Source organism: Bombina bombina, chromosome 8, assembly GCF_027579735.1.
Source record: "Bombina bombina isolate aBomBom1 chromosome 8, aBomBom1.pri, whole genome shotgun sequence".
NCBI classification, from domain to species: Eukaryota; Metazoa; Chordata; class Amphibia; order Anura; family Bombinatoridae; genus Bombina; species Bombina bombina.
Window position 1 is genome coordinate 224,218,875 of NC_069506.1, and position 24,180 is coordinate 224,243,054.

At 38.0% G+C, this 24,180-nt stretch overlaps 1 protein-coding gene across 2 annotated transcripts in view; it reads left to right on the forward strand.

Annotated features, from left to right (window-relative positions):
* LOC128638958 (guanylate-binding protein 1) overlaps positions 1 to 24,180 on the forward strand; it is a 124,211-nt gene that overhangs the window by 81,633 nt on the left and 18,398 nt on the right. For both annotated transcript variants that reach the window (XM_053691099.1, XM_053691100.1), the window contains exon 6: positions 21,171 to 21,413. In XM_053691099.1, the coding sequence (XP_053547074.1) occupies positions 21,171 to 21,413 (243 nt within the window). The remainder of the gene's footprint in view (positions 1 to 21,170; positions 21,414 to 24,180) is intronic.

Sequence of the window (24,180 nt, forward strand, 5' to 3'; positions counted from 1 at the left end):
ATTATAATTTATAATACATTATTTATACACATACACCATGATAGTAGGATATATTGTTTAGAGATAGATATATATATAATAACAAAATATAAATAATTATTTTATATATAGATAAATTTAAATATTGTAAAATAAATATATATAAAAAATAATGGACATTCTTTATAAAATTATGTGCGCATGCGCGATTCGTCAAATAGTATTGGTCAATACGGCAATAGATAAATAATATAGTAAATAAACATTGAAATGTAATGTGTGTGTCTGTGTGTGTGTGTCTGTGTGTATGTGTGTGTGTGTGTCTGTGTGTATGTGTGTGTCTGTGTGTGTGTGTGTTTGTGTGTATGTGTGTGTCTGTGTGTGTGTGTATGTGTCTGTGTGTGTGTATATGTTTGTGTGTGTGTGTATATGTTTGTGTGTGTGTGTGTATGTGTCTGGGTGTGTGTGTGTGTGTGTATGTGTATGTGTATGTGTCTGTGTGTATGTATGTGTATGTGTCTGTGTATGTGTCTGTGTATGTGTCTGTGTGTATGTGTCTGTGTGTATGTGTCTGTGTGTGTGTCTGTGTGTGTGTCTGTGTGTGTGTTTATGTGTCTGTGTATGTGTGTGTGTCTGTGTGTGTGTGTCTGTGTGTGTGTTTTTGTGTCTGTGTGTGTGTATGTGTATATGTGTATGTTTGTATGTGTGTGTGTCTGTGTATGTGTGTGTATGTGTATCTGTGTGTGTGTGTCTGTGTATGTGTGTGTATCTGTGTGTATGTGTATCTGTGTGTATGTGTATCTGTGTGTATGGGTATGTGTATTTGTAAGTGTGTGTGTGTCTGTGTATATGTATATGTGTATATGTATGTGTACAGGGAGTGCAGAATTATTAGGCAAATGAGTATTTTGACCACATCATCCTCTTTATGCATGTTGTCTTACTCCAAGCTGTATAGGCTCGAAAGCCTACTACCAATTAAGCATATTAGGTGATGTGCATCTCTGTAATGAGAAGGGGTGTGGTCTAATGACATCAACACCCTATATCAGGTGTGCATAATTATTAGGCAACTTCCTTTCCTTTGGCAAAATGGGTCAAAAGAAGGACTTGACAGGCTCAGAAAAGTCAAAAATAGTGAGATATCTTGCAGAGGGATGCAGCACTCTGAAAATTGCAAAGCTTCTGAAGCGTGATCATCGAACAATCAAGCGTTTCATTCAAAATAGTCAACAGGGTCGCAAGAAGCGTGTGGAAAAACCAAGGCGCAAAATAACTGCCCATGAACTGAGAAAAGTCAAGCGTGCAGCTGCCAAGATGCCACTTGCCACCAGTTTGGCCATATTTCAGAGCTGCAACATCACTGGAGTGCCCAAAAGCACAAGGTGTGCAATACTCAGAGACATGGCCAAGGTAAGAAAGGCTGAAAGACGACCACCACTGAACAAGACACACAAGCTGAAACGTCAAGACTGGGCCAAGAAATATCTCAAGACTGATTTTTCTAAGGTTTTATGGACTGATGAAATGAGAGTGAGTCTTGATGGGCCAGATGGATGGGCCCTGTCTGGATTGGTAAAGGGCAGAGAGCTCCAGTCCGACTCAGACGCCAGCAAGGTGGAGGTGGAGTACTGGTTTGGGCTGGTATCATCAAAGATGAGCTTGTGGGGCCTTTTCGGGTTGAGGATGGAGTCAAGCTCAACTCCCAGTCCTACTGCCAGTTTCTGGAAGACACCTTCTTCAAGCAGTGGTACAGGAAGAAGTCTGCATCCTTCAAGAAAAACATGATTTTCATGCAGGACAATGCTCCATCACACGCGTCCAAGTACTCCACAGCGTTGCTGGCAAGAAAGGGTATAAAAGAAGAAAATCTAATGACATGGCCTCCTTGTTCACCTGATCTGAACCCCATTGAGAACTTGTGGTCCATCATCAAATGTGAGATTTACAAGGAGGGAAAACAGTACACCTCTCTGAACAGTGTCTGGGAGGCTATGGTTGCTGCTGCACGCAATGTTGATGGTGAACAGATCAAAACACTGACAGAATCCATGGATGGCAGGCTTTTGAGTGTCCTTGCAAAGAAAGGTGGCTATATTGGTCACTGATTTGTTTTTATTTTGTTTTTGAATGTCAGAAATGTATATTTGTGAATGTTGAGATGTTATATTGGTTTTACTGGTAAAAATAAATAATTGAAATGGGTATATATTTGTTTTTTGTTAAGTTGCCTAATAATTATGCACAGTAATAGTCACCTGCACACACAGATATCCCCCTAAAATAGCTATAACTAAAAACAAACTAAAAACTACTTCCAAAACTATTCAGCTTTGATATTAATGAGTTTTTTGGGTTCATTGAGAACATGGTTGTTGTTCAATAATAAAATTAATCCTCAAAAATACAACTTGCCTAATAATTCTGCACTCCCTGTATATGTGTATATGTATGTGTATATGTGTATATGTGTGTATATATATATGAAAAGAGACAGACAGTAGTGAGTGCAAAAATAAATATTTATACATTTGTTCAATCACAAGGTTCATAGATACGAAAATAAGCTTAACCCCTTCTCTGCTGTGCATAATTGTATTTAGTGTGGTTATGTTTATTTAAAACTTATCCAACAATTGAAAGGGTTCAAATTTTTTTATATTTTGTTAAGTGAAATATATATATTTTTTCATATTAAATATTATGAAGGTCCCCAACACCAAATATTAAGAACAAGATCTTTCTATTTTGTAGGAATGGGGCAGTAAAGGGGAAATTTTAAGCTTCAACAGGGGATAAAAAGCAGTGTCATGTACCACACCCCATTTGCAAAACAACAAAAACTTGCTTAGACCAGAATATAGTGATAATGGACCATAGCAAGTCACTTACTAGCAGATGTACAGATTACATATCTATTCACCTTCTGCAAATGAGAGAAAAAGTGTTTAAATTGCAATTCCAAGCTTTCTTCATACAAATAAAAAGTACATATGGCAAAACAGGCGTTTCATTCTGCAGCTACATTACAGGCAATGGGGCCCCTTTCCATCTATTTCAGTATTGTAGGGGGTTGAAGGTCAATAGAGTTATTTACTCCTCTTTCTAAATTGATTATGTTCAAACCCTCTATTTGTTAGGCTAGTTGCTTAAAGAAAGATCAGACTCTGGTAGTCACAGGGTCATAGCTTCAAAAGTCTAGACTCTCCTTGAATTTGGGGTTTTTATACTGACCGGTATAATGTGGGTCAATTACTGTCTGGTTACAGCACATCACAGTCTATGGCCTCTAGTTATCAAGCTGTCAACCTCAAATATGCTGAAATTCCTCAGTGTATTTGTGGCAAGGCTGATTCGCCTAAGTTATCAAGCCCTGCTGCCCAGCAAAAGTAGAATCTAGTAACGTAAGCTTCGATCCGCCCACACAGATCGATTCTTACGTCACTCCAGATGTTCCGAACGCAAGTTCAGCACAATCTGACTACTTTTGGAAGTTATCAAATGACTGCCAGGTACGCTCGGCACTTTTCTGGCCCAGCGTACCTGGTTTTCAATCTGCCGCCCTGGAGGCGGCGGATCCCATAGGAATCAATGGGAGTCTGACCATAACGAAAGCTCATGTTCGCTGCTGCCCGACATCCCATTGATTCCTATGGGAGCTGTCTACACCTAACACCCTAACATGTACCCCGAGTCTAAACACCCCTAATCGGCCCCCCTACACCGCCGCCACCTATATTAAACATGGTAACCCCTAAACCGCCACTCCCAGACCCCGCAGCAACTATAATAAATATGTTAACCCCTAAACCGCCGCTCCCGGACCCCACCGCAACTATAATAATTATATTAACCCCTAAACTGCCGCTCCCAGACCCCGCCGCCACCTACATAATACCTATTAACCCCTATCCTGCCCCCCCTATACCGCCACCACCTATAATAAATGTATTAACCCCTATCCTGCCGATCCCGTACCCCGCCGCAACTAAATAAATTGTTTAACCCCTAAACTGCCGCTCCCGGACCCCGCCGCCACCTATATTAAACTTATTAACCTCTAATCTGCCCCCCTACACCGTCGCCACCTATAATAAATTTATTAACCCATATCCTGCCCCCCCTATACTGCCGCCATCTATATTAAACTAATTAACCCCTAAACCTAAGTCTAACACTAACCCTAACACCCCTAACTTGAATATTATTTTAATAAATCTAAATAAAAATTACTCTTATTAACTAAATTAATCCTATTTAAAACTAAATACTTACCTATAAAATAAACCCTAAAATAGCTACAATATTACTAATAATTATATTGTAGCTATTTTAGGATTTATTTTTATTTTACAGGCAAATTTAAATTTATTTTAACTAGGTACAATAGCTATTAAATAGTTAATAACTATTTAATAGCTACCTAGTTAAAATAAAGACACATTTACCTGTAAAATAAAAACTAACCTAAGTTACAATTACACCTAACACTACACTATCATTAACTAAATTATTCCTATTTAAAAATAAATACTTACCTGCAAAATAAACCCTAAGATAGCTACAATGTAATTAATAATTACATTGTAGCTATTTTAGGATTTATATTTATTTTACAGGTAACTTTGTATTTATTTTAACTAGGTAGAATAGTTATTAAATAGTTATTAACTATTTAATAACTACCTAGCTAAAAGAAATACAAATTTACCTGTAAAATAAATCCTAACCTAAGTTAAAATTAAACCTAACACTACACTATCAATAAATAAATTAAATTAACTACAAATACCTACAATTAAATACAATTAAATAAACTAACTAAAGTACAAAAAATAAAAAAAAACTGTTACAAAAAATAAAAAAATATTACAAGATTTTTAAGCTAATTACACCTAATCTAAGCCCCCTAATAAAATAACAAAGCCCCCCAAAATAAAAAAATGCCCTACCCTATTCTAAATTACAAAGTTAACAGCTCTATTACCTTACCAGCCCTTAAAAGGGCCTTTTGCGGGGCATGCCCCAAAGAAATCAGCTCTTTTGCATGGACAAAAAAATACAACCCCCCAACATTAAAACCCACCACCCACATACCCCTACTCTAATCCACCCAAACCCCCTTAAATAAACCTAATACTACCCCCCTGAAGATCATCCTACCTTTAGCCGTCTTCATCCAGCCGACCACCGATGGAACAGAAGAGGACAGCGGCCGAAGTCATCATCCAAGGGGCGCTGAAGAGGTCTTCCATCCGATAGAAGTCTTCATCCATGCGGCCTCTTCAATCTTCATCCATCCGGAGCGGAGCGGAGCCTTCTTCAAACGAGCCGACGCGGAGCCATCCTCTTCCAACGATGCCTACCCGACAAATGGATATTCCTTTAAGTGACGTCATCCAAGATGGCATCCCTCGAATTCCGATTGGCTGATAGGATTCTATCAGCCAATCGGAATTAAGGTAGGAAAAATCTGATTGGCTGATCCAATCAGCCAATCAGATTGAGCTCGCATTCTATTGGCTGATCGGAACAGCCAATAGAATGCAAACTCAATCTGATTGGCTGAAGGTAGGAAAAATCTGATTGGCTGATGCAATCAGCCAATCAGATTCAAGTTCAATCCGATTGGCTGATCCAATCAGCCAATCAGATTGAGTTTGCATTCTATTGGCTGTTCCGATCAGCCAATAGAATGCGAGCTCAATCTGATTGGCTGATTGGATCAGCCAATCAGATTTTTCCTACCTTAATTCCGATTGGCTGATAGAATCCTATCAGCCAATCAGAATTCAAGGGATGCCATCTTGGATGACGTTACTTAAAGGAATATCCATTCGTCGGGTAGGCGTCGTTGAAAGAGGATGGCTCCGCGTCGGCTCGTTTGAAGAAGGCTCCGCTCCGCTCCGGATGGATGAAGATTGAAGAGACCGCATGGATGAAGACTTCTATCGGATGGAAGACCTCTTCAGCGCCCCTTGGATGATGACTTCGGCCGCTGCGGATGTTTATCATTTTGGAGTCATGTCTTTACCCCCATCTAACATGATTGACCTATTGGAAGAGACCCCTAGGGAACATACTGCAGCGCAGTTACATACTGCAGTCCATTATCCCTGTTTTTTTATGCAAAACTGTTCCAGTAGACCAAATTAACCAGTTGTGTGCTAATTGTGTTCCACATCTCCAATTCACAACCCACAATTCTGTCAGTATGGAAATAAACATTTAGTGACCATGCCTATTTATGTGGTTCAAAGGGATTTCACCAACTTTTCTCCAGAGTTTAAAAAAAATCTTTAAAAAATTATTACGGAGATTTTAACGGCCATCCCCAAACCAAGTAAGCATAAGCAAGAATCAGGAGATTTACCTCACACCTCCTGTACTAAGCAGGGTCCTATACCCCAGGCTCATTTACCACCTAGCTTACAAAGCTCTGACTTGGCTGAGTTTTTGTCTGAGGGTTCTGAGGGTGATATCTCTTCTAAGGACCCTAAACCAGCAACTGAGCCAGAGTCTGATTCCATGTTTAGATTTTAAGTGGACCATATCCACTCCCTGCTCCAGGGAGTTTTGAATACTTTAGAACTGTCAGAACCTAATCCAGTGGATTCCAACCTGTTAATAAATTGAATCAGGTCTTTAAAACTCTGCCCAAGGTGCCTACGGCCTTTGAGGCACCCGGCTTGGTTACACAATATATAGCCAAATAATTGAAGAAATCAGGCATTCCTTATGCACCTTCTAACAGGTTCAAAAAAATCTATCCATTTTCAGAAAATAATTTATCAGCCTGGAAAGTAGTCCCTAAAGTTGATAAAGCTGTTTCCACTTTAGCTAGATGAGCTACTATTCCTATGAAGGATTGTTCTTCATTTAGGGATTCAATGGAGCTTAAGAAGTTATTTTCCCAATCAGCTCATCAGCTTAGACTTGCAGTAATAATCACCGGTGTGGCCGCTGTGGCGTCCTTCTTTTGTGTTCTCTTTCTCAGATGGTTTCTGAACAAACTTCTGAGAATATTCACAACTGCATTAAAGTTCTTAAGATGGCTAAGGATTTGATTTGTAAAGTGGTTTTTTACATCAATAAAATTGATGTAAATAATAGTTTCATTGCTGTTTTATTAAAAAGAGCTTTATGGGTTTAATCTTAGTCAGCTGATATGGTCTCTAATGAATAGACCGTTTTGAAGGGAAGATGCGTTCTGGATTCTATTATCAAAATCTTCCTCAGGACAAGAAGTCTAAGGGAAAGTACAAGCAAACAAATAGTTTTTGTTCCTTTTGCTCCCCTAGAAATGAAAAAGTCCCCCTCGAACCAAAAGTGTGAATCCTCCTAGCCTTCTTGGTCTAACAACAGACAGACCAAAAAACCCAATTCCAATCAGAAATCTGCATGGAGGGATGGCCCCCTGTCAAGAAAATCTTCTGGTAGGGGCAGATTGATTTGGTTTCAGAAGTCCTGGTAACAATCAGTTCGGGATACCTGTGTTCTAAATTTTGTATCCCAGGTTTATCACATAGGCTTCTCACCAGAGCTTCCTGGGAAGGGTTTCATCTGTATCACAATCCAAACGACCCTTTAATTGTGGCTGCCTTTGTTCTATGTGTTCAAGCCGTAGGGGTCAGTTTATTAATGTTAGGACGGATGGACATGATCTGATATAGCAGATCATGTCCGCCGCTTTTCGATAAATGCAGACAGCATATGCTGTCGGCATTTATCATTGCACCAGCAGTTCTTGTGAACTGCTGGTGCAATACCACCCCCTGCAGATTCGCGGCCAATCGGCCGCTACCAAGGGGTGTCAATCAGTCTTATGACTGCTACTTCTTAACTTCTACTTCAGCCGGAACTGAAGCGGAGTGGGTCAGAGGCAGCATCCGTTGCTTCATAAATAGACCACTTAGAGAACATGGAAGTGATCCAATCTGTTCAAAGCTATGAATAGGAACAGGGTTTCTATTCCAACCTCTTCATTGTCTCAAAGAAGGAGGGCACTTGCCATCCTATTCTGGACCTAAAACCTCTGAACAAATTTGTTTGCATACCTTCTTTCAAAATGGAAACGGTCTGTACCATTTGCCTCTAGTTCAGGAAGGACAATTTATAATAACTTCATATTTCAAGGATGCTTATCTACAAATTCCAATAAACAAGGATCAATTGTAGTTTCTAAGATTTGCGTTTCTCAACAAACATTACCAATTTGTGCCCCTCTGTGTCATGTGCACATACCTGTAGTAGGTGTGTCTTTCAATATTCACCTCTCTATATAACCCCTCCTCAATCCACAATCATTACTTGGTAATTCTCATCCATTCTATGGGAACTGGTATCACCGTTCTATGTTCCTGAATATTCCTCTAAGGATTTATCTACTAAAGATGCTATCTCTGTAGTCATCATATTAGGATTTCTACCATCTTATACCTTTGCTCATCTAAGGATTTACAACCTTTAGTGACCGCCTCCTATCACTACCCATTTCCTTACCAGTTTTATTGTTTCGCTATAGGCTGCATTTGCTCCTCTACTATCAGTCTCTAGGCACAGAGACAGAACAGAGCCACTGACATCATCAGCTACGGACACGGCCGTGACCGCAACTCACAGTGTGCAGTTTTTGAAACACGCATCTCCAATAGTCTGGTACCGGTAACTAACTCCTTTGCTGTACATAAACAACCAGGCTTTATTCTACTCATTCTGTCAAGTCTCCTCCTCATTTATACAACGTACTAGATTATTAATACATATATCTTTATTGTATGTTACAGTACCTTTATACTGCTTATATCAGCTTCTGCTAAACAGCTAACCAGATGGCTATAATTGCAAGGCAAACTTATCATTTGTTTCTACCAACTCTGGCACCAAGCTGTAATATCAATATACAGTTATACAATATACTTAATAAGCAACGTTGTTATAATGTTAAAATAATAACTGTTACTCTACTTCCACTTCTTCTTATTTCATAATACCTTGATAATATATATGTTCAGCAGCTTACTGATTCATCTCTCCATATTTTTTCTGTTTATAACACATACCTATATAACAGGCAGATCTGACACTCCCCTTCAGTTTGGCCACATCCCCACTCATCTTCACAAAAGGTATTAGGGGGCTCTCTTAGCAGTGATCAGAGCACAGGGAATCTCCATTGCTCCTTATTTGGATGCTATTTTGGTCCAAGCTCATTCTCTTTCTCTGGCTACTGCTCATACCCACAGAATAGTATCTTTTCTTCAGGAATATGGATGGGAAATATATGCTCTCAATAGTTCTTTATCACCAGCTACAAGGGTGGTTTTTCTTGGAGTTATATAGACTCGGTTAAAACACATTTTTTTTCTCACAGATACATGCAGAACCAAACTTCAGACTGCCTGTCATTCTCTACAGATAGCTCATTCTCTATCTGTAGCACAATGTATGGAAGTAGTGGGTCTTATGGTAGCAGCATCAGACACAGTACCTTTTGCTTGCTTTTGTCTCCGTCCTCTCCAATTGTCCATGCTGATTGTTTCATTCTAAAACAACATATAAATCTCAGTTCATCCATCAAATTATCTCTCTCATAATGAATGGAAAGTCCCTATCTGAGCCTTGGAGCTTCATTTCTTCAGCCCACCTGGACCGGGGTCACTGCGGACAAAAGTCTAATGTGTTGGTGTGCTGTTAGGGATACCTGGGGGTTGCAGGAATTATGGCCCCCTCAAGAGGTGAGGTTACCTATCAACATCCTAGAACTTTGTGCAATAATTGGGGCCCTTCAGTCTTGGGCCATTCTCAAGAAAAATTAATTTGGTTCCAGTCAGACAACATCAGTGGTGTACATCAATCATCAGGGAGGGACTTGAAATCCCTTAGCTATGTGAGAGGTATCTCACATTCTGTCTTGGGCAGAGGAAAACCACTGCACCCTATCTGCCATTGACATTCATGGAGTAAATCATTTGGAAGCAGATAATCTAAGTCATCAGTCTATCCATCCATACAGGAGAATGGTCTCTTCATCTGGACGTATTTGATCAATTAGTCCACAGATGGGGTTTTGCAGAAAAAGATCTAATGGCATCCAAATTGAACTACAAACTTCCAGTTGTCACAGAGTATATTGTCTGTCCAGGAAGAGACTCTAAGGTTGGGAAGTGACTATAAAAACACTGTCTCAGCACAGAGGATAAAACCCAGGACATGACCAAAATAGTGGTGGGAGCAAACAGAAACAGAATCGATATCCAGGGCAGAGGTAAGCAACAAGTGAGCAAAAGACAGTACAGAATTGGTAGGCAAAGAACAAAGTCGAAGCAAAAGGTCAAAACACTTCTAGGCATAGGCAGACAGAATCGTCATCCAAAGGAGAGGTCAAAAACAAGCAAAGTCAGCAACAAGTTCAGCCAAGGAAATCCCTCAGGATAAGCATACCCAGGAAGAGATCCTATACACAGGCACACACAGGAAGCTGGGAGCTGCTTATATAGGCTGTTGATTGAGTAACTAACTGCAGCTGGCAGCCAGATGGAGCCAGAGTGCCAGCCAGAGCAGGTAGTAAAATAAGCAGTTCTAATGCAAAAATCCTCCAGTGTCTCAGGCAAAAGGCAATGGCCAGAGACCAGATCTAATTCTGATGTCATCTCCTCCTCCGTGGGCTCTATCCCTTAGGAAAGATCTGCTGTCTCAAGGCCCCTTGTATCATCTAGATTTCAAATCTCTGAATTTGACAGTGTTGCATTTGAACGCATATTTCTCAAAAACAGAGGTTTATCTGATTCTGTTATATCTACTGCAAGCCAGAAAGCCCATCACACAGAGAATTTATCATAAGATTTGGAAAGCTTAATTTCCTCTGTTTTTCTAAAGGTTTCTCTTGGAAATCTTATAGAATCCCCAGAATTCTTCAGTTCCTTCAAGATTCAATAGATAAGGGTTTATCGGCTAGTTCTTTAAAGGGTCAGATTTTGGCATTATCTGTTTTGTTCCACAAGAAGCTGGCTAAGTTGCCTGATGTTCAAACTTTTATACAAGCCTTGGTGAGAATTCACCCTGCTATTAGGCACATTTCTCCCCCTTGGAATTTTAATCTGGTTATTTCTGTTCAGCAAGGTCCCCCCCTTTGAACCTATGCATACTCTGGACCTAAAGTTATTGTCATGGAAGGTTATCTTTCTTCTAGCTATTTCTTCTGCTAGCAGAGTGTCTGAATTATCAGCTCTTTCTTCTGATCACCCCTTCCGTGTTTTTATACTGATTAAGCGGTCCTCCAGATTAAATATTTTCTTACAAAGGTAGTGTCTTCATAAAAGTTTAATCGGGTAATTGTTCCTTCTCCGTGCCCAAATCCTTCTAACTTAAAAGAACACCTACTACACAATGTGGATGTTGTAAGAGCCTTAAAATAATATCTTCAGGCTACTAAAGATTGTAGACAAACTTCTAGCTTGTTTGTCCACTTTTCAGGTCCCAGAAAGTGTCAAAAGGCTACAGTGGTGGTCTTGGCATTATGACTAAAGCAGACTATTCATAATTATTACTTGGTTTGCGAAAACAAACCTCCTCCATATAAGAGTAACTGCTCATTCTACAAGATCTGTGTCTACATCTTAGGCATTCAAAAATTATGCCTCCTTGGAACAGATTTGCAAGGCAGAAACTTGGTCTTCTCTTCATACATTTTCTAAATTTTACCAATTTGATATTTATGCTTATTCCAAAGCTCTTATTTGCACTCCTTAACCCTGCTTTCTGTCTTTCCTGCCTTTTCTGTATCTCTCCTCTGCTCTGCTATATGTTAACTGAGTGGGGAGAGGAGGTTTGAGGGATTAAAACTCTTGATAGGGTTCTTGACCTCCTCCTAGAAGCAGGAAATATATCCCCCACGTGTTATGGACACCTATGAACTCTCATCATCCCAAAAGAAATGTATTGGTAAGTATAAATTCTGTTTTTATCTCTATATAGTTAGCTTACACAAGTACAAAACCCGTTATCCACACGGCTTGGTTCTGGAAAACATTTAGATTTAATAAATAATTTGGATTTTGGAATATTTGCATTTGTAAAATGGGACAGTTTGGAGTTGGGATGGAACCAAGTGTAAACAACATCTTATGTCATTTAGGGAGTATTTCCATTTCACAATACAGCTTATACATGCAAGCTAAATGTATTTTTATATTGTTTGTAATACGTTTGTATATATAGTACCCTCATATACAATACTGTAATCATAAAGGTAATATTTTTTGTTTTAAAGGGACAGTCAAGTCCAAAAAAAACTTTCATGATTTAAATAGGGCATGTAATTTTAAACAACTTTCCAATTTACTTGTATTACCAATTTTGCTTTGTTCATTTGGTATTCTTAGATGAAAGCTAAAACTAGGAGGTTCATATGCTAATTTCTTAGACCTTGAAGGTCGCCTCTAATCTGAATGGTTTTTCATCACTAGAGGGCGTTAGTTCATGTGTTTCATATAGATAACATTGAGCTCACGCATGTGAATTTACCGAGGAGTGAGCACTGACTGGCTAAAATGCAGGTCTGTCAAAAGAACTGAAATAAGGGGGCAGTCTGCAGAGGCTTAGATGTAAGGTAATTACAGAGGTAAAACATGTATTATTATAACCGTGTTGGTTATGCAAAACTGGGGAATGGGTAATAAAGGGATTATCTATCTTTTTAAACAACAAAAATTCTGGTGTTGACTGTCCCTTTAATAAGTATAGACTGTTATTTGCATTTTAGAACATTAAAAAACAAAGACACAAGCAGAGAAGCTTATGACTTGCTGACAGGGAAACATACGGCCCGATTACAAGTTTTGCGTTATGAGCTGTGCGGTGCTAACATGCAGTTTTTTCTCACCGCTCACTTACCTGCAGCGCTGGTATTATGGGTTTTTGAAGTGAAAAAAGGAATAGTATGGATTCTAGATGAAACCATAAAATTTGAATAACACAGGCGCTATAAAGCTTAAAATAGTGTGGTGAAAAAATAATAAAAATGAGTTTTATAAATTGTGTACAAACACGTGTAAATATATATTAAATTCTGTGCAAACACAAAATAGCCAATAAATGTGAGTAAACAAAAAATTTATGTGCAAGATTCTGCATATATTTAATAACAAAATAAAATAAAATGTGAACAAGTTTAAAAACGAAATACAAAGTGGCAAATGCGATGATCAGACGCAGTTACATGTGCAGTATACAAATGGCAACAGTTGCTGAATAAAGCAATTATTAAAAACAACAGGGGATGAAATAAGAGATCTCTTGAATCCAAATGGTCATCCGAAGAAGCGGTCCTAGTTGAGCCCAGGTTGAGGATATTTCCGTCAGGCTGGAACGAGACGAGAGACCAATGAAACGGCAAAAGAGGCACCAATATAAGGATAACACTTATACTTACACCGGAATCGGTGATGCGAACATGTGAACTCCTCTCAGTGGCTTAATCTCCGGACAGCAGGAACAGCAGCTTGAACACACCGTACAAGAGTGGCGATGAAATAAAGCCAGGTATTGTTTTTACAAACCCGGCGTTAAAAGACAAAAAGTGAGCGTAGAGCAAAATTGAGCTCCACACTACACTCCAATACCAGCGCTGCTTAAGTCAGCGGTGAGCTGGTTATACGTGCTCGTGCACGATTTCCCCATAGACATCAATGAGGAGAGCAGGCTGAGAAAAAGTCTAACACCTGCAAAAAAGCAGCGTAAAACTCAGTAACGCAGCCCCATTGATTCCTATGGGGAAACTAAAGTTATGTTTCCATCTAACACCCTAACATGAACCCCGAGTCTAAACACTCCTAATCTTACACTTATTAACCCCTAATCTGCTGCCCCTGACATCGTCGCCACCTACATTATACTTATTAACCCCAATCTGCCGCTCCGGACATCGCCGCCACCTACATTATATTTATTAACCCCTAATCTGCTGCCCCCAACATCGCCAACACCTACATTATATTTATTAACCCCTAATCTGCCGCACCCAATGTCGCCGCAACCTACCTACATTTATTAACCCCTAATCTGCTGCCCCAACGTTGTAGCCACTATTCTAAATTTATTAACCCCTAAACCTAAGTCTAACCCGAACCCTAACACCCCCTAACTTAATATAATTTAAATAAATCTAAATAAAACCTTCTATCATTACCTAAATTATTCCTATTTAAAACTAAATACTATAAATACTATACCTATAAAATAAACCCTAAACTAGCTACAATATAACTAATAGTTACATTGTAGCTAGCTTAGGGTTTATTTTCATTTTACAGACAAGTTTGTATTTATTTTAACTAGGTAGAATAGTTACTAAATAGTTATTAACTATTTACTAACTACATAGCTAAAATAAATACAAATTTACCTGTAAAATAAGACCTAAGTTACACTAACACCTAAAACTACACTACAATTAAATAAATTCCATACATTAAATACAATTAAATAAATTAACTAAATCACAAAAAAAACACCCCACTAAATTACAGAAAATAAAAAACAAATTACAAGATATTTAAACTAATTACACCTAATCTAATAGCCCTATAAAAAAATAAATAAAAAAAAACCCTAGCCTAAACTAAACCATCAATAGCCCTTAAAAGGGCCTTTTGTGGGGCATTGCCCCAAAGAAATCAGCTCTTTTACCTGTAAAAGAAAATACAAACAACCCCCCCAACAGTAAAACCCACCACCCACACAACCAACCCCCCAAATAAAAGCCTAACTAAAAAAACCTAAGCTCCCATTGCCCTAAAAAGGGCATTTGAATGGGCATTGCCCTTAAAAGGACATTTAGCTCTATTGCTGCCCAAAGCCCTAACCTAAAAAATAAACCCACCCAATACACCCTTAAAAAATCCTAACACTAACCCCTGAATATTCATCCAAGTGGCAAGATGTCCTCAATGAAGCGGGCAGAAGTGGTCCTCCAGACAGCAGAAGTGGCCCTCCAGATGGGCAGAAGTCTTCATCCAGACGGCATCTTCTATTTTCATCCTTCCGGTGTGGAGCAGGTACATACTAAAGACATCCGACGTGGAGCATTCTCTTCTTCTGACAGACTAACGACGAATGAAGGTACCTTTAAATGACGTCATCCAAGATGGCGTCCCTTAGATTCCGATTGGCTGATAGAATTCTATCAGCCAATCAGAATTAAGGTACAAAAAAATCCTATTGGCTGATTGGATCAGCCAATAGGATTGAACTTAAATCCTATTGGCTGATCCAATCAGCCAATAGGATTGAGCTTGCATTCCATTGGCTGATTGGAACAGCCAATAGAATGCAAGCTCAATCCTATTGGCTGATCCAATCAGCCAATAGGATTGAAGTTCAATCCTAAAGGCTGATCCAATCAGCCAATAGAATTTTTTCTACCTTAATTCTGATTGGTTGATAGAATTCTATCAGCCAATCGGAATCTAAGGGACACCATCTTGGATGACGTCATTTAAAGGTACCTTCATTCGTCATTAGTCCGTCGGAAGAAGAGGATGCTCCGCGTCGGATGTCTTGAAGATGGACCCGCTCCGCGCCGGAAGGATGAAGATAGATGATGCCATCTGGATGAAGACTTCTGCCCACCAGGAGGACCACTTCTGCCCGTCTGGAGGACTACTTCTGCCGGCTTCGTTGAGGACATCTTGCCGCTTGGATGAAGACTTCTCCCGGTAAGTGAATCTTTGGGGGTTAGTGTTAGAATCCAGCTCAATCAGCCAATAGGATTTTTTCTACCTTAATTCCGATTGGCTGATAGAATTCTATCAGCCAATTGGAATTGAAGGGACTCCATTTTGGATGACGTCACTTAAAGGTACCTTCATTCTGTGTTAGCCATCGATTGAAGAGGATGCTCCGCGTCGGATGTCTTGAAGATGGACCCGCTCCGCACCGGATGGATGAAGATAGAAGATACCGCCTGGATGAAGACTTCTGCCAGTCTGGAGGACCACTTCACCCGGCTTGGATGGAGACTTCTCCCGGCTTCATTGAGGACTTCAGCCCGGTTGGGTGAAGACTTCTCCCGGTAAGGTGATCTTCAAGGGGTTAGTGTTATTTTTTTTAAGGGGGTATTGGGGGGTTTCAGAGTAGGGTTGTTTGTGTGAGTGGTGGGTTTTAATGTTGGGGGGGTATTTGTAATTTTTTTTACAGGTAAGAGAGCTGATTACTTTGGGGCAATGCCCCGCAAAAGGCCCTTTTAAGGGCTATTTTTAATTTAGTGTAGGGCTTTTTTTATTTTGGGTGGGGCTTTTTTATTTTGTTAGGGGGATTAGATAAAGTGTAATTAGTTTAAAAATCTTGTAATTTGTTTATTATTTTCTGTAATTTAGTAAGGGTTTTTTGTACTTTAGATAATTTTATATAATTGTATTTAATTTAATTTAATTTAGGGAATTATTTTAGTTATAGTCTAGTGTTAGGTGTAATTGTAACTTAGGTTAGGTTTTATTTTACAGTTAACTTTGTATTTATTTTAACTAGGTAGTTATTAAATAGTTAATAACTATTGTACCTAGTTAAAATAAATACAAACTTGCCTGTAAAATTTAAATAAACCCTAAGCTAGCTACAATGTAACTATTAGTTATATTGTAGCTAGCTTAGGGTTTATTTTATAGGTAAGTATTTAGTTTTAAATAGAAATTATTTAGTTAATGATAGGACTTTTATTTAGATTTATTTAAATTATATTTAAGTTAGGGGGGTTAGGGTTAGACGGTACACCTGTACCTGCAAGACTTGCAATACCAGCGGGCGTTAAAAAGCAGCGTTAGGACCGGCCAACGCTGCTTTTTAAGCCTAACGTACAACTCATAATCTAGCCGTAAGTCTTTTTAAAAATTAAAGAGACAGTCTACTTGAAATATTTTATTGTATGAGAAAGATAGATAATGCTTTTATTACCTATTCCCCAGTTTTGCATAACAAACACTGTTATATTAATATACTTTTTATGTCTGTGATTACCTTGTATCTAAGCCTCTGCAGACTGCCCTCTTATCTCAGTGCTTTTTACAAACATGTATTTTAGCCAATTAATGCTATCTACTGCATAACTCTACAGTAGTGAGCACACTTCTATCTATATGGCACACACGAACAAGCACTGCCTGGTTGTGAAAAGCTAATAAAATGCATTGAGATAAGAGGCAGCCTGCAGGGGCTTACAAACAGGCAGAGATTTAGAGGATTAGAGGTTATAAAGTATATAAAAATAACAATGTTGTTTGTGGAAATCTGGTGAATGGGTGATAAAGGTGTTGTAATTTGTTTATTATTTTCTGTAATTTAGTAAGGGTTTTTTGTACTTTAGATAATTTTATATAATTGTATTTAATTTAATTTAATTTAGGGAATTATTTTAGTTATAGTCTAGTGTTAGGTGTAATTGTAACTTAGGTTAGGTTTTATTTTACAGTTAACTTTGTATTTATTTTAACTAGGTAGTTATTAAATAGTTAATAACTATTGTACCTAGTTAAAATAAATACAAACTTGCCTGTAAAATTTAAATAAACCCTAAGCTAGCTACAATGTAACTATTAGTTATATTGTAGCTAGCTTAGGGTTTATTTTATAGGTAAGTATTTAGTTTTAAATAGAAATTATTTAGTTAATGATAGGACTTTTATTTAGATTTATTTAAATTATATTTAAGTTAGGGGGGTTAGGGTTAGACGGTACACCTGTACCTGCAAGACTTGCAATACCAGCGGGCGTTAAAAAGCAGCGTTAGGACCGGCCAACGCTGCTTTTTAAGCCTAACGTACAACTCATAATCTAGCCGTAAGTCTTTTTAAAAATTAAAGAGACAGTCTACTTGAAATATTTTATTGTATGAGAAAGATAGATAATGCTTTTATTACCTATTCCCCAGTTTTGCATAACAAACACTGTTATATTAATATACTTTTTATGTCTGTGATTACCTTGTATCTAAGCCTCTGCAGACTGCCCTCTTATCTCAGTGCTTTTTACAAACATGTATTTTAGCCAATTAATGCTATCTACTGCATAACTCTACAGTAGTGAGCACACTTCTATCTATATGGCACACACGAACAAGCACTGCCTGGTTGTGAAAAGCTAATAAAATGCATTGAGATAAGAGGCAGCCTGCAGGGGCTTACAAACAGGCAGAGATTTAGAGGATTAGAGGTTATAAAGTATATAAAAATAACAATGTTGTTTGTGGAAATCTGGTGAATGGGTGATAAAGGTGTTGTAATTTGTTTATTATTTTCTGTAATTTAGTAAGGGTTTTTTGTACTTTAGATAATTTTATATAATTGTATTTAATTTAATTTAATTTAGGGAATTATTTTAGTTATAGTCTAGTGTTAGGTGTAATTGTAACTTAGGTTAGGTTTTATTTTACAGTTAACTTTGTATTTATTTTAACTAGGTAGTTATTAAATAGTTAATAACTATTGTACCTAGTTAAAATAAATACAAACTTGCCTGTAAAATTTAAATAAACCCTAAGCTAGCTACAATGTAACTATTAGTTATATTGTAGCTAGCTTAGGGTTTATTTTATAGGTAAGTATTTAGTTTTAAATAGAAATTATTTAGTTAATGATAGGACTTTTATTTAGATTTATTTAAATTATATTTAAGTTAGGGGGGTTAGGGTTAGACGGTACACCTGTACCTGCAAGACTTGCAATACCAGCGGGCGTTAAAAAGCAGCGTTAGGACCGGCCAACGCTGCTTTTTAAGCCTAACGTACAACTCATAATCTAGCCGTAAGTCTTTTTAAAAATTAAAGAGACAGTCTACTTGAAATATTTTATTGTATGAGAAAGATAGATAATGCTTTTATTACCTATTCCCCAGTTTTGCATAACAAACACTGTTATATTAATATACTTTTTATGTCTGTGATTACCTTGTATCTAAGCCTCTGCAGACTGCCCTCTTATCTCAGTGCTTTTTACAAACATGTATTTTAGCCAATTAATGCTATCTACTGCATAACTCTACAGTAGTGAGCACACTTCTATCTATATGGCACACACGAACAAGCACTGCCTGGTTGTGAAAAGCTAATAAAATGCATTGAGATAAGAGGCAGCCTGCAGGGGCTTACAAACAGGCAGAGATTTAGAGGATTAGAGGTTATAAAGTATATAAAAATAACAATGTTGTTTGTGGAAATCTGGTGAATGGGTGATAAAGGTGTTATTTTTTTAAACAATAAAGAAATCAAGTATACTGTCCCTTTAATATCTTACCACGACTGCACTGTCCATTACTTATGCTTCCTCCATTAATAACTAAAACATATATTTTATTATTATCATATGCTTCTAGATTTTTTATATATAAAAAAGTAGAAAATTGTGTATAGCGGCAAATAAGTTGGGTCTGTCTTATGCAGAGAGGGGATTAGCCTAATCAGATTTCCGGTTTTATAACTAGGCGTTGTTGAGGCTTGTATTAGATTGGTAAATAGGCACTCATCACATAGAGCAAGCTGTGTTGGGGAATGTGCCTCTTGCTTATCAGGCCTCATATGGTAAAATTGGTAGGTATAAAACAATTTGGAGATAATATCCTTTATAGAGATCCTTTGAAAGCTTGGTGATTAGCAAATAATTAAAAAATCTTATAAATCTTCACAATATATCCCCATTAAGGGTAATACTGACTTTCTGGCAGGAAATGACGCACTACCTTTTTGGTTATGGGGAGAGAATGGAACACTTAATATTAATGTTGTCTTGGATCAGGTCTCGCATTCAATCAAAACGTTTTCCTCTTTACAAAGAGTTTAAAATACCTAGACAACATTTCTATGCTTTTTTACATCTGTGCCATTATGAAATTAATCCAGAATGATGAATATTTTTGGTAAAGTTCTACCTTTCGCATCCCAACCTCTATTTATTCGTGGCAGATTTTCCGTTTCAGAGACTATCGATCATTACTGAGTAAGCAACTAAAAATATACAGGTATCAATTTTTTAGAGGGAGATTTTTAACATGGTTGTCACTTGGGGCGAGGTGAGAGATGGCATGGAAAAGGTGAAGAGGGCTACTCTTTCTGCTACATTACGAGAATCCCAAATAAGGATTCTACATAGAGCTTATATAACAACTAAAGACAAGTCTAGGTAGGCAGGCCAGAGAATACCATTCAGGCAGAGCATATCATTTAAAAAAAAGGTTGATGATATTCTATGTTGAAAAGAAACCTAGATAGGCATCTGGAGCTCTATATGGCAGGAAATAGTGCTGCCATCTAGGGCTCTTGTGAATGAATAAGATTCTTGCAAAACTGCTGCAATATAGTGCTCCAGAAATGGGCCAGTTCCTAAGCATACATCCCTGCGTTAAACAAAAAATACTAAGAGAACGAAGAAAAAATAATAATAGAAGTACATTTTGGGTTTCATATTATTTAAAGGGACATAATACTCATATGCTAAATCACTTGAAACTGATGCAGTATAACTGTAAAAAGCTGACAGGAAAATATCACCTGAGCATCTATATGTAAAAAAGGAAGATATTTTACCTCACAATCTCCTCAGCTCAGCAGAGTTCTGTGTAAAAAGTTATACTTCAGCTGCTCCCAGCTGCAGGTAAAAATTAAAAAAAATGAAGAAATGAACAGCAGCCAATCAGCATCAGCAGTGCTGAGGTCATGAACTCTTACTGTGATCTCATGAGATTTGACTTAACTCTCATGAGATTTCATAGTAAGCTTCCTTTACCTGATTGGTGAAATAATATTAGAGTTCACGAAGCTCATCCTTTCAGCTGTCCCAGGACAGACACACTAAAATGCTGCTTAGAAATCCTTTACAATGGGAGGTGGCTACTGAGGAATTTTTGAGGTAAAATATCTTTCTTTTTTACATAGAGATGTTCAGGAGATATTTTCTAGTCAGATTTTTACAGCTATGCTGCATCACTTTCAAGTGTTTAAACATTTGGGTATTATGGCCCTTTAACAATCCTTTTGTGTTATCTTTTGTACTGGATATCAACTTTCCAATAAAAACATAAGAATGAAAAAAAAGTTTGGTTTTCAGAATGTTTGGATTTTGAAATTCCAGTTTTTGGGATATGTACCTGTATATACTTGATTTGAAACTGAAAAAATCATGTATTATTTTTTATCTTTCATTCTCCAGGTGTAAAGAAGTCAGTTATGGAATATAATTTGCCTCGTCAATGCATACGAAGATACTTTCCCAGTCGCAAATGTTTTGTCTTTGTGCGTCCAATAAGTAGTAATAATTTTCATGAACTGGAAACACTGGAAGACAATAAACTAGATCCTCAATTCGTACAACAAACAAATCAATTCTGTGACCATATCTTTAGCACTGCCCCAATTAAGAACGTTAAAGGGGGACACAAACTGACTGGAAATTGTAAGTAAATGTTCCTTTAATTATCCAATGTTGTACCTTATTCTATTTCATCCAGCTTGATAAATATCTTTAAATTAAATTAAATGTATTTGTGAAAAGAATAGTTTGCTGAAAAGCTTCTTACAATGTGTAGCGGAAATATTGTCAATATTCCAAAATGTTTGTATCTGCCCCTCATCAGAGCAGCTAGAGGCATAGTCAGCTCCTTTGAAATCAATAGAGCTGCTACTGTTTTGCAACCATTGAATGGACAGTCTAGACAGAATAGTTATTGTTTATTACTTATTGTTACATACCAGACAAGCATCTTGCAGAGGCTTCCACTTCTACAAGCTTATAAGAAGTACATGAACTTTTAAATAATGCGTTATGAGCTGTACGGTGCTAACGAGCAGTTTTTTCTCACCGCTCACTTACCTACAGCGCTGGTATTACAGGTTTTTACAAACCCGGTGTTAAAAGGCAAGAAGTGAGCGTAGAGCAAAATTTAGCTCCATATCTCACTCCAATACCAGCGCTGCTTACGTTAGCGGTGAGCTGGTGTAACATGCTCGTGCACGATTTCCCCATAGACATCAATGGGGAGAGCCGGCTGAGAAAAAGTCTAACACCTGCAAAAAAGCAGCGTAAATCTCAGTAACGCAGCCCCATTGATTCCTAAGGGGAAATAAAAGTTATGTTTACACCTAACACCCTAACATGAACCCGATTCTAAACACCCCTAATCTTACACTTATTAACCCCTAATCTGCCGCCCCCGACATCGCTGACACCTACATTATACTTATTAACCCCTAATCTGCTGCCCCTGACATCGCCGACACCTACATTATACTTAACCCCTAATCTGCCGCTTTCGGACACTGCCACCACCTACATTATACTTATTAACCCCTAATCTGCTGCCCCTGACATCGCCGACACCTACATTATACTTAACCCCTAATCTGCCGCTTTCGGACACTGCCACCACCTACATTATACTTATTAACCCCTAATCTGCTGCCCCCAACATCGCCGCCACCTACATTATATTTATTAACCCCTAATCTGCTGCCCCAATGTCGCTGCAACCTACCTACACTTATTAACCCCTTATCTGCTGCCCCCAACGTCGCCACCACTATATTAAATTTATTAACCCCTAAACCTAAGTCTAACCCTAACACCCCCTAACTTAAAATAATTAAAATAAATCTAAATAAAACCTACTATCATTAACTAAATTATTCCTATTTAAAACTAAATACTTACCTATAAAATAAACCCTAAGCTAGCTACAATATAACTAACAAGTACATTGTAGCTATCTTAGGTTTTATTTTTATTTCACAGGCAAGTTTGTATTTATTTTAACTAGGTATAATAGTTAGTGAATAGTTATTAACTATTAAATAACTACCTAGCTAAAATAAATACAAATTTACCTGTAAAATAAAACCTAATCTATGTTACACTAACACCTAACACTACACTACAATTAAATAAATTAACTAAATTAAATACAATTAAATAAATTAAATTAAATTAGCTAAATCGCAAACAAACCCTATAAATTACAGAAAATAAAAAACAAATTACAGATCTTTAAACTAATTACACCTAATCTAATAACCCTATCAAAATTAAAAAAGCCCCCCCAAAATAAAAAAAAAACCTAGCCTAAACTAAAATATCAATAGCCCTTAAAAGGGCCTTTTGCGGGGCATTGCCCCAAAGAAATCAGCTCTTTTACCTGTAAAAAAAAATACAAACAACTCCCCCAACAGTAAAACCCACCACCCACACAACCAACCCCCCAAATAAAATACTATTTAAAAAAAACCTAAGCTCCCCATTGCCCTGAAAAGGGCATTTGGATGGGCATTGCCCTTAAAAGGGCATTTAGCTCTTTTGCAGGCCCAAAGTCCCTAACCTAAAAAATAAACCCACCCAATACACCCTTAAAAAAATCCTAACACTAACCCCCAAAGATTCACTTACCGTGAGAAGTCTTCATCCAAGCGGTAAGATGTCCTCAATGAAGCCGGCAGAAGTGGTCCTCCAGACGAGCAGAAGTGGTCCTCCAGATGGGCAGAAGTCTTCATCCAGATGGCATCTTCTACCTTCATCCTTCCAACGCGGAACGGCTCCATCTTCAAGACATCCGGCGCGGAGCATCCTCTTCAAACGACTGCTGCTTCCGAATTAATATAACTTTAAGATGGCGTCCCTTAGATTCCGATTGGCTGATATAATTCTATAAATCAGCCAATTGGAATTAGGGTAGAAAAAATAGAATGTGAGCTCAATCCTATTGATCCAATCAGCCAATAGGATTTTTTCTACCTTAATTCCGATTGGCTGATAGAATTCTATCAGCCAATCGGAATCTAAGGGACGCCATCTTGGATGACGTTACTTAAAGTGATATTCATTCGGAAGAAGACGTCGTTTGAAGAGGATGCTCAGCGCCGGATGTCTTGAAGATGGAGCCGCTCCGCGTCGGAAGGATGAAGATAGAAGATGCGCCTGGATGAAGACTTCTGCCTGTCTGGAGGACCACTTCTGCCCGTATGGAGGACCACTTCTCCCTGCTTCATTGAGGACATCTTGCCGCTTGGATGAAGACTTCTCCCGGTAAGTGATTCTTCGGGGGTTAGTGTTAGGATATTTTTAAGGGTGTATTGGGTGGGTTTATTTTTTAGGTTAGGGACTTTGGGCCTGCAAAAGAGCTAAATGCCCTTTTAAGGGGTGTTTGTATTTTTTTACAGGTAAAAGAGCTGAT